We start from the raw sequence: 14,650 nt of genomic DNA on the forward strand, positions 1-14,650 counted from the left end.
ACTTGGATAAAGGATTAAACCAAGTATATAATTTATTGGCATCTTATTTTATAGTATAACCAAGTGGAAAAACTTCTATCAACAGCATCCAGAGTAATTTAATAATAAGGTGTGACGCCTTTTGGCTACTCATATATGAAAATATGACTTTGGCATTACTTCAACCTTAGTATCACCTCTGGGTCTGGCTCCCTGACAAGACCTCATTAAAGGTCGAAACCAGTCTGGGTAGTGACCCTTCCCATAATGCTTAGCATTATACATACCCATAAATATATGTGCTTTGCATTATGGGATACTAAGGCAAGTGATGTGAAGTAAATTAGTTTCTATATATGAGTTACCCCTGTCCTTATTATATTTCAGGTGCAAACTTTGTTTGCTTACACTTGGATAAAGGATTAAACCAAGTATATAATTTCTTGGTATCTTTAATTTATACAGCACCCATATTCAACAGTAAAGAAGGTGCAATCAAATCTGTTTAAATTCAGATGTAAAAAGGTCTCACAGCTCTTTTTTCCATAAGGAATCTACTCTTGGATAAGAGTTTAGTTGTTTTTTTTTATGCGATATAAGATTTATGTTCTTCACAGCAGACAGCAACAGATATACTTGATTGTCCAAAATACAAGAAGCCACAGGAGCAAGGATCTAGTATACATCTGGAAAGTTAAGTGGAGGAAGCACGTCTTAGATGAAAAAAAGGAAGGCTGAAATCATCCTGACAGGGCATAAAGGAAACTATGATGTTAAGAGGCCTCAGTACTTTAGCAATACATAAAGATATTCTTTTAACATATGGAAGAGGAATCTAAGAGACTTCTCACTCAAACATAGAGACTGGGTGCCTAAAACTGTTAAATGCTTTGGTGATAAAGGATTTGTGAAATTATTTTTTAGAATTTGCTCCAACGGCTCTGTTAGATGATGCTATTAGGTTCATAGGTATAATAATCAATATGCATTTCTTTTCGCAAAACTAAGAAATGCAAACCATCTGAATGCTGTTAGTCTGCTCACTGCTTCTATACACAGGTATACTACTCTTGATCATTTTTTCCCCAGTTTCACAAAAAATTCTATAGCACACTGTCTTAAAATGTATGAAATATTGTTCATTGTCAGTAACGAAAACTGTGTTTTGTAAAACAAATGAGAAACTCGCACAAGATCCCAACATATCCATTGCACTAATGATTCATCGAGTGTCATGTAACAGCTGTGTACATAATATCAATTCACGGTATTATGAGATGAGCATTGTCGCTACTTGCTATTCTTCAATTACATTCCTCGCATTAACACTATTCTGTTATAAAACTAATTACATTTAGTGTTTTCCTACCTCTCATATAAAAGGTGAGACTATACCCTATTATCAACAAGAATTAATCCACTATGCAAACAAGTACCACAATATTATCTTGATAATAATGCAGATATAAAGACATTGAACTAGTTTTAATTTAAAGTCATTTCAACTACACCATTAATTTCTCCAGAAAACTTTCCTCAGCAAAAAAACAAGAAACATTTTTGTAAATTGGAAGTGCTCGATCCTGAATTTTAAGATACATGAAAAATACTTCAACAATTAAATATTAAGTGGAAGAAAAAATATTTTAATGCAAAATTAACATCAGATTAATTAAATTAATCTGATGTTAATTTCAAAAACAAGTTAACAATATACCAGTGTGATACAATGTTTGTTTATTTATCACTTCTTAAAAGTGTGCCTATACATTATGAAATAACTAAAATACAGCAATTTTTAACTACAACTCATGTACATTAAATTATGCTATGTTCCTAAGTTAATATCCATATTTCTTTTTCCATTCGGACTTTTCTTTCAGTTCTTTTTCTACCTCATCTATATATGGCTGGAGATAATGAATGTCCTGCCAAATAAACAAATACTCATATCACAACTTAAGAAAACAAAAAATAACAGAAGTAATTGCACTATCTAGGGTCTATCTAGAACATACTTACTCTCCTGGAAACCATAAATAATATTTTAATTAAAAGAACTGAGAATCATTAAAATGATACTGACAATTCCATTCATCATTATTACCTGGTATCAGTAATTCCCTAATCTCCATCCCTTCACACTTCCACTCTCCAAATTCACAGAATAAATTTTTCTTTCTCTCTCCTCAACTGACCTCTGAAATAACTTGGCTATATATTTCCTTACAGTACAATTCGTAAATCCAATCTTAACAAGTTTCTGCTGTATCCTGAACTTTCTGATCATCCACAGTACTAATGTTAGAAGTGAACAACCTCTCTTACTTGAATCATAGGAGATATGGCTTCATTGATTTATTGACTGATTTCAGTTTAGATTTAAAAATCTAATAAGAAATTTAAAAAAAAAAAAAAACACATGTGATATAAGACAATTTCCCCTGCCTAATGCAATCAATCTGCAGTATACTATTGTCAAAATTTAATTTTATACAAATAACGCATGAAATGTTCAGAAGATCAGAGTTGTAAATTTCATAATACTTTACAAGACATGACAGATTTATTCCATATAAATACAATTTACAAGAGATGTAATGATGACTAAATTTTAGTTAGTTTATAGCAATGCCTGAAAAGTTATTTACGAAATTTTTTAAAATATATACCCAACAAATATTTGGATAAAATAAACGTTTGATATACAAGAACTGTTTGTATACACAATAATTTGTAACTATGAATGTTTTATATGAATTAAAGTTATCCACATTATAAAAATGTGAAAATTTGGAGTAAAAAAGGCAATGTTAAAAAGATGCATAAAATTTTAAACTACATGATAACAGCTGACTATTATGACTTCAGATCATTTTTTGAAACTTACTGTTATTAGCAACACAGTATTTGTTACCACTTTTGCTAACCACGAATGACAAATTAAGTATCATAAGCTGGGTATCCCATTCCCCTCTTCCATACAATTATTTTTAGCTGTGAATACTAGTCTTTGATAGAAGTGAGGTAAAAAAGTAATTAAAATACCATCATTTAACACCTTCTAAAGAACAGAGCTGAAGTAAAAATGCAGCTAAAACACCAAATTAACTTAACAAAATACAAAAACGGTGTTCAATTTTACCACACAGCACTGAGACCTACATTAAAAACAAAACAGATTAAAAATGACAAACCACGATATGAGAGTTTTGAGGGTTTGCTGGGAGGAGACCTGCATTCAGTCTGATGAAGCTTGTGACCTGCGTTCAAGCCTTACATTCATGTGATGCAGCCTGTTAACAATTATCCACCTGGATATTCAATGAATAAGAATAGACTAAAAATTTGGAATTTAGCTCATATTGGCCTAAACCAAAAGAAAATGACAGCACAAAATGACAGAATGTCATTTTGAAGTGTAGGGATGGGTGTAAAGCTATTGGAACAAACCCAAACATTACCAGAATTGAAGATAAGCACAATCAACAGAGGTATCAATGAAAAAGAAACAGAACTGGCAGGAGAAATTAGAGAAGTATAATGACAACATAACTGTTAACAAACCAAACAAGAAGGGGGGGGGGTAAAAAAAGGTGAAATTTTTCTAAATAAAAACTACAAGATTAGCATTATTTTAATTTATTTTATTTTATTTTAATTAATTTGAATTCATTTATTTTAATCACACCTTGAACATACAGTGGCAAACTTTTTATGAAATCAATAACTGATTCAACCATGGATGCATGTATTGAAATTGTCTGTAAGGACAGAAAAATCAGAACTCAATGGTGGACTCAGAAAGTTAAAGAGACAGTTCTGGAAAAGAAGAAAATGTACCGAAAGCTCCTCGCTTGTTAATCATCCATCTATCTCATTTAGGGTATACCCCTTACTTTTTTTCCAGGAACTTTACTTTCTATTACTGTTTTGAGAAGTTCTCCTTCCATCCTTTTAATATGTCTCAAATATTATCATATAATATCTAAAATGACCTCACCATCTAAAAAGGCTGAGGTTTCTTTTTACCTCTCTACAAATGCCACAGAGGTGCTTAAGGGTCCAAGCTGTATAACTGAGAGGAGACCTCCACATAGCCTTTAAAGGAATGCAGAGAACTGATCAGGACTTCTGACCTAATGTCCAATCCTCACCTTCTCGTGGTGCACCCTGTTGGGTATCTACTTTGATATTGAACGAACGAGGATGGGCTGGCAATTTGGGATTTAGCCGACCAAATTTTATTCTTATTGGTTAAACCAAAATAAAAAAATGATGGTACAACATGACAAAATTTCATGCGGGCTGGGGCGTTGCCCGGTTAAACAAAGCCCCCGTTGTTTTCGCCAGGGAACCAGGGTGAACAGCGAAAAGTCAGCTACTGGAACAAATCTGAAAACAAACCCCAACTCAACATCACCCGAGTTAAAGATCGGTACTATCAACGTAAGAAGCCTGAATGGCAAAGAAATGGAGCTAGCTGAGGAATTAGATAAGTACCAGATCGACATAATAGGGTTGACTGAAACAAAAAAGACAAAAACTGGTGAGATCTTTCTGAGCAATAAATACAAAATGTTATATTCAGGCAATGACAATCAAGGAAAAGAAGGAGTTGCCATAGTATTCAACACAAAATACAAGGCTAATCTTCTTGAATGGCAGTCAGTCTCAAGTAGAGTAATGTGGGCAAATATGAGAATGGGGAACTGGACAATGAGACTTATTTGTGCCTATGGTCCCACAGAAGGTTCTACTAAGGTAGAAGTGGAGGAATTTTTTGACGCTTTAGAAAAAGCAACTGATACAATGAAAAAGGAAAAGTTGGTCCTTGTTGGGGATCTAAATAACAGAGTAGGAGATGATTGTGAGACATACAAAAATATTTTGGGAAAATTTGGAGAAAAGAGCAAAGCTAATAATAATGGCAAATATCTGTTGGATTTCTGCTCAGGACATGGACTGGTTATTACTAACACCATGTTCCAACATAAAAATGTGCACAAATTCACATGGAGAGAAGAGGCTACGAATAAGAAAAGTCTCATTGACTATGTTATTGTTGATAGTGATGTTTTCTCCCTGGTGCAGGACACCAGAGTGTACAGAGGATTTGAAATTGGAAGTGATCACTATTTAGTCTTGAGCAGGATAAAATTGAATTTCATATTGAAAAGAATAACATGTAAGAAAGTTTTAAAGCGAATAAAAGTTGAGCAGCTCTCAGATGTGAACTGTAGACTAAAATACAGAAAGATTATTGAAAAGAAAATGAAAGAGTTTGAGAACAGGAATCAAACCTTGGAGATTCAGTGGCAAACTCTGAAGAAAACATTGATTGATTCTGCCAGAGAGGCATGTGGTGAGGTTGTGTGCAAGGATAAAAAAAATCAGAACTCCCTGGTGGACACAGGAAGTTAAAGAGGCAGTGAAGGAAAAGAAGAAAGCACATCAAAAGTTCCTGGCAAATAAGTCAGCTTTTACTCTTACAGAATACAGAGACAAATGTAAGAAAGCTAAACAGTGTGTAAAACTAGCTAAACAAAAGTCATGGGAGGACTTTGGCAAGAATATAGAAAATAAATATCAAGAAGGTGGCAAAATATTCTGGAGGTTGTTGAAGAAGCTTAGGAATGGAGGAAAGAGTGCTGTAAAAGGAATTAGAGATGATAAAGGTGACATGAAAACAGGAGAAAAAGATATCCTTGAAGTATGGAGTAATTACTTTGAAAAACTGCTAAATGAAACAAGCAGTAATGACAGCACAGTGATAAAAAACACTGACCAGGCATGCAGTCAGGAATACATATCCATACTTGAAGTAGAAAAAGCCATCAAAGGCTTGAAATGTGGAAAGGCAGGAGTAGATGATATTCGACCAGAAATGCTGAAGTATGGTGGTATAAAAGTCTTACAGTGGCTGCACTGCATAGTTCAGAAAGCCTGGACAGAGGGACGATTTCCCGATGATTGGAGTAGAGCTCTCATAGTACCCATATATAAAAAGGGAAATAAAACTGAATGTGAGAATTACAGAGGTATTTCCCTTCTGAGTGTTCCTGGAAAGATCTATGCGAGTATACTTGAGAAACGGTTGAGAAGAATTGTGGAAGAAAAGCTTGGTGAAGAACAAGCTGGATTCAGGCCAAATAGAGGCTGTCAGGATCAGATCTTCACTTTACAACAAATAGTCGAGAAAGCATGGGAATATAACAAAGATCTGTATTTAAGTTTTGTCGATTTGGAAAAGGCATATGACAAGGTTCCAAGAGAGAAGCTATTCAATACGCTGCAGTTATATGGTGTCAATGGGGTATTATATCAAGCAATACTTAGTCTTTATTTGAGTTGTAAGTCAGCAGTTAGAATTGAAGGAAGTACAGGAAGATGGTTTAATGTTAAATCTGGTGTGAGACAAGGATGTACATTATCCCCTCTGTTATTCATTATTTATATGGATCACATTATGAAGGAAAGTGGTATTAAACCTGATATCAGAATTGGAGATGTTAATGTCAGCTCTTTGCTTTATGCGGATGATGTTATACTTCTAAATAAATCCGCTACAAGTCTGCAAGATTCTCTGACTAAATTGAATAACTGTTGTAATAGATATGGTATGAAGGTCAGCAATAAAAAGACAAAGACAATGAAAATAGGCAGAATCATTGAAAATGTCAACTGTGTTGTGAATGGAGAACCTGTGGAACAAGTAAAATATTTCAGCTACTTAGGTACAATTTTTACTGAAGATGGTAAATTAAATATAGGAATAGACATCAGAATCAGCAAAGCTGGTATGGTGGGAAGTCAATTGAATAAATTCATATGGAATAAGAGAGAAATTAGTCGGAACACTAAATTAGCTGTATACAAGACAGTGTTCAAACCAGTTTTAACTTATGGATCTGAGAGCTGGGTCAGAAGTAAAACACTTGACCAAAGAATAGAGACTGCAGATATGAGAGTCCTGAGAAAGATTAGAGGCTTGAACAGATGGCATCAATGGCAATATCATATTAAAAATGAGGATATTAGGAAAGAACTTGACATTGTCAGCATCCAGGAATGCATTAGCAGAGCTAATCTCAGGTGGTATGGTCACTTAAATAGAATGGGAGAGGAAAGATTAGCAAAACAAGTGTTCTCTGCCAGGTTGGCAGGAAAACGACCCAGAGGAAGACCAAGACATAGGTGGATTGATACGGTACAAAGTGCCTTAGATGATAGAAATATAAGATCTGATAATGTTGGAGTCTTGACAAGCAACAGACTGATTTGGAGGAAAATTGTAGATAGGAAGTTAGTAATGATGTAAATTTTTCATGTAGTACTGTCATATCCTGTACACCCCTTGAGGGTACATGGCAGGAATTTGATGATGATGATGATGATATTTCAGCTTTCTTTTGTCAATATCTTTAAGAAGCCTTAAAGTTCTGCCGATTCTTTCTTGCACCCATTCATTTGATTGTCTTTCAGTATATGATATCCTCATCCGCCTTCTGTAACACCACATCTCAAAAGTGACTATCCTTTTCCTGTCAGACTTCTTTAGGTTCCAAGTTTTACATCCATAAGTTGCTGTTGGAAAACCAGCTGCCTCCAGAATCCTCAACTTTGTTGCTATGGAGGTAGATCAATCCTTCTTGATTTTAGACAGGTCTCTGACTTTATTTTAGCCATCCCTTATTTTCTGAACAGCAATTCTTTTCATTAATAATAATAGATCAAACTTGCTGACTTCCTTAATTCTTTCTCCGTTATGATAGATGTTTCTCAAGAGAGCTTCCCGGTCTATATTTCCTTTGAGAACCATAATCTTTGTCTCACTAGAGGCCACAATTTTTCGGTTGTACCAAAATGTTTTTCTTATTTAGATTTTATGCATAACATTGAACGTAACATTTAACATTTTATATGATGATAGAAATCAATTACTTTTTGAAGTTGTCAAAATTATTCACAATCTTAAGCTTCCACTTCTAAATATTCCATATGCAGAATTGAAAGCCCTATGTGATCTTCAAAAAAATAAAAATCTTCTTATAACCAAAGCAGACAAAAGCCAAAATTTCAATAAGCATCTTTCAAATTTCCTCTCTCCATTAACTGAACATTCCTCTTCTTATATTAAAAATACAAGTGAATTTGTATAAAAATTAAAGATTTACTAGGTAAGCGTTGACACAGGAGCTCTGCTATTTACAAATGCTCCACTAGGTGACACCTCAGAATTTTTATTATCTATGTTTCCATTTGCATTATTAAATGTGGACAATAAATTGATCTGCCCTGCTGAAAGGTATAAACAGCCAAGCACAAGCAAAAATCACGATAGCAGGTGCGACTGGAGATTGGTTTGCCACTAAGCAAGGCACTTCCTTGACTAGTGGCAAACTAGTCAAGGAAGACAAGGAGACCCAATATCACCAATCATCTTCATCACACATCTGGGAAGAACACTATATAAGAAGGTGGAGGCATTTCAATAAATGGCATGAGAATAAACTACCTCTGCTTTGCAGATGACATCGTCCTGATTGAAGAAGATGTAGCAAGGCTGGAACAGACATTGCAAACACTATACACAGAAGGAAAAAATGTCAACTTTGAAAAAACTAAAACAAAGATATTTGGACAACAGTTACTGAACAGAGTTACCATATACATCTTTCAACTGGAAAATCTGGAACACTTCACATATCTTGGATGCCACATGATGCATGACTTGGACCCCAAAAAAGAGATAAAAATTAGAATAGCCAGAGGAACAACTATTTTAAAAGCCATGGACAAAATATGGAAGAGCCAAGCTATAAAGATGCAAACTAAACTGCGCATTGTAGAAACCTGTATCTTCAGCAACATGCTCTATAGATGTGAGGGCTGGGTACTCCTGAGAGAATCTAAAAGAAGGATATTAGCATTTGAAAGGAAATGCTATAGAAAGATCTTGAGAATAAGCCGGATCCAGAAAGTGAACAATGAGGAAATCTACAAACGAATACAACCAAAAGAAAGCCTGATCCAAAAAATAATCAAAAGGAAACAAAGTCTCTTTGCCCATATACGTAGAATGAATGAAGAGAGGAAAATAAAAATGCTACTGTTTGAGATGATTGAAGGAAAGAACAAAAAAGGAAGACCAAATAGAGAATGGGGAGATGACATTGTCAAATGGTGTGGAAACTCTATACACAAATTGAGTCATCTTGCACAAAATAGAATGCAATGGAAAACTCATATCAAGATGGCATCAGACACCTACAGGCATTGGACCCATGGTTGTTGATAATGATTCTTTCTAGAGCTCATATTATCTGTTCTTCATCTGATCTACTCCAGAAAAAAAAATTGCTACAATTAAAGAGACTGCAATTTTCAGCAATTACAATTCAAAACAGTAGAGAAGATATTAACCATTTTTATCCAACTTCTATTAGAAAAGAAAATTCACACAGAATCACCATCTAGTGCATATTTCTCATACCTTAGAGATTTCATATTTCCACAATTTTCAAGGCTATAAATTCAATTAGCTCATTGATACCATCTCCAAAAGATAAAATTCCATCTCTACTGATGCCTACAGTCTATTCAGTTTCATGCAACTACAAGTTATTTTACTTGGGACAAGCAGATCCATTTCTATACACCTTTCTGTTTCTGAACATTACTTCTACATTTTCTTCAAGAAATAAAACAAATCTAGTCTAGCAGAATATGGGATTATGAATCTAGCCACAGGCTCCTTTGGAATGATACCAAATTACTGCATAGATGTTCCCATAAACATGAGCATCCCTTTAAAGAAAGTTCTGAAGTACTTCGGTATTGTCCAAATCTCAACCTTGATGATGGACTCTCCGTGACAAAAATCTGGGAAATTATTATTAATAACTGTATGGTTTAATTCTACAACTTTTTATTACATGAATGCATATGCTTCAATTTTTTATCAAACAAAATGCACACTTCAACTGATCCTAATAGTATATATATTTTTTTAACCTGGCTGTCTTGTAACTGCATATAAGAAGAAATTCCATTCCCCATACATCTTCATTGTTGGTTAAGTTTTTGATTTCCAACTACAATATGATAATCAATGATATGTAAATCGAAATAGCTGTAGTTTAATCTATCTTAGTAAATATTTTTCATTTGCATATACATATAACTTAAACAGGATAAACTAGTTGAATTCAGCCTTTCCAAAAGTCAATTCTATCTCAATTCTCACAAAACAAAAAGAATTTACCCACCTGTTCTTACTTAATACCACTATACTTTTTCATTCATGAAGAACTTTCACTTCTTGGATTAAGAATAACTCCCAGATTTTCCTAACTTATCATATAATATCTAAAATGACCTCACCATCTAAAAAGGCTGAGGTTTCTTTTTACCTCTCTACAAATGCCAAAGGGGTGCTTAAGGGTCAAAGCTGTATAACTGAGAGGAGACCTCCACATAGCCTTTAAAGGAATGCAGAGAACTGATCAGGAGTGCTGACCTAATGTCCAATCCTCACCTTCTTGTGGTGCACCCTGTTGGGTATCTACTTGGATACTGAACAAACGAGGATGAGTTGGCAATTTGGGATTTAGCCAACCAAATTGTATTCTTATTGGTTAAACCAAAATACAAAATGATGGTACAACATGACAAAATTTCATACCGGCTGGGGCGTCACTGGGATAAACAAGGTCCCCGTTGTTTTCGGCAGGGAACCAGGGCGAACAGCAAAAAGTCAGCTACTGGAACAAATCTGAAAACACACCCCAACTCAACATCACCAGAGTTAAAGATCGGTACTATCAACATAAGAAGCCTGAATGGCAAAGAAATGGAGCTAGCTGAGGAATTAGATAAGTACTAGATTGACATAATAGGGGTGACTGCAACAAAAAAGACAAAAACTGGTGAGATCTTTCTGAGCAATAAATACAAAATGTTATATTCAGGCAATGACAATCAAGGAAAAGAAGGAGTAGCCATAGTATTCAACACAAAATACAAGGCTAATTTTCTTGAATGGCAGGCAGTCTCAAGTAGACTAATGTGGGTAAATATGAGAATAGGGAACTGGACAATGAGACTTATTTGTGCCTATGATCCCACAGAAGATTCTACTAAGGTAGAAGTGGAGCAATTTTTTGATGCTTTAGAAAAAGCAACTGATACAATGAAAAAGGAAAAGTTGGTCCTTGTTGGGGATCTAAATAGCAGAGTAGGAAATGATTGTGAGACATACAAAACTATTTTGGTAAAATTTGGAGAAAAGAGCAAAGCTAATAATAAAGGCAAATATATGTTGGATTTCTGCTCAGGACATGGACTGGTTATTACTAACACCATTTTCCAACATAAATATGTGCAAAAATTCACATGGAGAGAAGAGGCAAGGAATAAGAAAAGTCTCATTGACTATGTTATTGTTGATAGTGATGTTTTCTCCCTAGTGCAGGACACCAGAGTGTACAGAGGATTTGAAATTGGAAGTGATCACTATTTAGTCTTGAGCAGGATAAAATGGAATTTCATATTCAAAAGAATAACATGTAAGAAAGTTTTAAAGCGAATAAAAGTTGAGCAGCTCTCAGATGTGAACTGTACACAAAGATTATTGAAGAAAAAATGAAAGAGTTTGAGAACAGGAATCAAACCTTGGAGATTCAGTGGCAAGCCTTGAAGAAAATGCTGACTGATTCAGTTAGAGAGGCATGTGGTGAAGTTGTCTGCAAGGATAGAAAAATTAGAACTCCATGGTAGACACAGGAAGTTAAAGAGGCAGTGAAGGAAAAGAAGAAAGCATATCAATAGTTCCTGGCAAATAAGTCAGCTTGTGCTCTTAGAGAATACAGAGACAAATGCAAGAATGCTAAACACTGTGTAAAACTAGCTAAACAAAAGTCATAGGTGGACTTTGGCAAGAATATAGAAAATAAATATCAAGAAGGTGGCAAAATATTCTTGAGGTTGTTGAAGAAGCTCAGGAATGGAGATAAGAGTGCTGTAAAAGGAGTTAGAGATGATAAAAGTAACATGAAAATGGAAGAAAAAGATATCCTTGAAGTATAGAGTAATTACTTTAAAACTGCTAAATGAAACAAGCAGTGATGACAGCACAGTGGTAAAAAACACTGCCCAGGTATGCAGTCATGGATTTTATATCCATACTTGAAGAAGAAAAAGCCATCAAAGGCTTAAAATGTGGAAAGGCAGCAGGGAGTAGATGATATTCGACCAGAAATGCTGAAGTATGGTGGTATAAAAGTCTTACAGTGGCTGCACTGCATAGTTCAGAAAGCCTGGACAGAGGGACGAATTCCCGATGATTGGAGTAGAGCTCTAATAGTACCCATATATATAAAAAAGGGAAATAAAACTGAATGTGAGAATTACAGAGGTATTTCCCTACTAAGTGTTCCTGGCAAGATCTATGCAAATATACTTGAGAAACAGTTGAGAAGAACTGTGGAAGAAAAGCATGGTGAAGAACAAGCTGGATTCAGGCAAAATAGAGGCTGTCAGGATCAGATTTTCACTTTATGACAAATAGTCGAGAAAGCATGGGAATATAACAAAGATCTGTATTTAAGTTTTGTTGATTTGGAAAATGCATATGACAAGGTTCCAAGAGAGAAGTATTCAATACTCTACAGTTATATGGTGTCGATGGGGCATTATATCAAGCAATACTTAGTCTTTATTTGAGTTGTAAGTCAGCAGTTAGAATTGAAGGAAGTACAGGAAGATGGTTTAAGGTTAAATCTGGTGTGAGACAAGGATGTACATTATCCCGTCTGTTATTCATTATCTATATGGATCACATTATGAAGGAAAGTGGTATTAAACATGATATCAAAATTGGAGATGTTAATGTCAGCTCTTTGCTTTATGCGGATGATGTTATACTTCTAAATAAATCTGCTACAAGTCTGCAAGATTCTCTGACTAAATCGAATAACTGTTGTAATAGATATGGTATGAAGGTCAGCAATAAAAATAGGCAGAATCATTGAAAATGTCAGCTGTATTGTGAATGGAGAACCTGTGGACCAAGTAAAACATTGCAGCTACTTAAGCAGAAGATAGTAAATTAAATATGGAAATAGACAACAGAATCAACAAAGCTGGTATGGTAGGAAGTCAATTGAATAAATTCATATGGAATAAGAGAGAAATTAGTCAGAACACTAAATTAGCTGCATACAAGACAGTGTTCAAACCAGTTTTAACTTATGGATCTGAGAGCTGGGTCAGAAGTAAAATGCTTGACCAAAGACTAGAGACCGCAGATATGAGAGTCCTAAGAAAGATTGGAGGCGTGGACAGATGGCATCAATGACAATATCATACTAAAAACGAGTATATTAGGAAAGAACTTGACATTGCCAGCATCCAGGAATGCGTTAGCAGAGCTAATCTCAGGTGGTATAGTCACTTAAACAGAATGTGCGAGGAAAGATTAGCAAAACAAGTGTTCTCTGCTAGGTTGGCAGCAAAACGACCCAGAGGAAGACCAAGATATAGGTGGATTGATACGGTACAAAGTGCCTTAGACGATAGAAATATAAGATCTGATTATATTTCTATATAAGAAATATAATCAGATTAAATAGTTGTTCCGATGATGACCACGAATAGTCGAAACGGTCCACACCCCGTCAACCACCTTTCCCCTTCCCCCTCCTTATTTTAAAAAATTAACCCTTTCACTTTTTTCCCCACCCTATATAAAAGTATATGTTTCTATATATTACGAAAAAAACCCGGGTTTTTCTAACTTATTCTACCAAACTGCCTACCCCCCCCCACCACACACACACTCTGCAGTTCTCGACATCGCAGACAGAGGAAAAGCCACAACACCCAGAAAAAGGTATGTGCAATTTCTATTCCTTAAGCTACATATACTTTTTAGTACATCTACACTCATAATGCCCTAAGAACCCATGAGTAAATAGCCAATGACATTTAAAGAGGGGCACTCCTAAACTGAAGCAGGCAATATAGCTGTATTATAATAGATTAAATCTGATTATATTTCTCTATGTTACTTGTCAAGACTCCAACATGATTGATATCATGTTGGAGTCTTGACAAGTAACAGACTGATTTTGAATAAAATTGTAGATAGGAAGTTAGTAATGATGTACATTTTTCATGTAGTACTATCATATCCTGTACATGGCAGGAATTTGATGATGATGGCCAAATCTGCACTCGAAGGGGGCACTGTCCCTATGTCTAGGAACATGTTGAAAATCCTAAAAAATTCTAGAATCCACCAAGTTGAGAGTAATCAAACTGATTAATGGCTTCTCTCTCTCTCTCTCTTACCAGCGCCTTAGTATACAAATGATCATATTTTCTGAGGATACTTCACAGAAACTATTCAGTTGACCTTGCATCTATAATTTCACCACTCCTCTCTAAACTTGACTCAAACAACAACAATGAAATAACATTAATTTTCAAATTACCTTTCTGACTCACTAAATTAATGCTCATCCTCTTCATGCATCCCTGCTATCTTCCTTAATAAGCTCCTTCCATCTAACAGTTTTTCAAAAGTCAATTATATCAATAACCTTCTTTCTATACATAATCCATGGCCCATCCATAGTGCTGCTTTAATATAAGTTTTAAAATTTTT

General features: G+C 34.9%; 1 protein-coding gene across 1 annotated transcript in view; it reads right to left on the reverse strand.

Annotated features, from left to right (window-relative positions):
- Window positions 1-1,699: 1,699 nt before the first annotated feature.
- The window catches only part of LOC150097403 (cytochrome b-c1 complex subunit 7-like), a 46,395-nt gene continuing 33,444 nt past the window's right edge, over window positions 1,700-14,650 (reverse strand). The window contains exon 4 of the mRNA XM_090407223.1: window positions 1,700-1,907. Within this exon, the coding sequence (XP_090263349.1) occupies window positions 1,821-1,907 (87 nt within the window). The 3' untranslated portion in view covers window positions 1,700-1,820. The remainder of the gene's footprint in view (window positions 1,908-14,650) is intronic.

Source organism: Typopeltis vanoorti, chromosome 17 (genome assembly GCF_054136105.1).
Source record: "Typopeltis vanoorti isolate ZY-2024b chromosome 17, IOZ_Tvanoo_1.0, whole genome shotgun sequence".
NCBI classification, from domain to species: domain Eukaryota; kingdom Metazoa; phylum Arthropoda; class Arachnida; order Uropygi; family Thelyphonidae; genus Typopeltis; species Typopeltis vanoorti.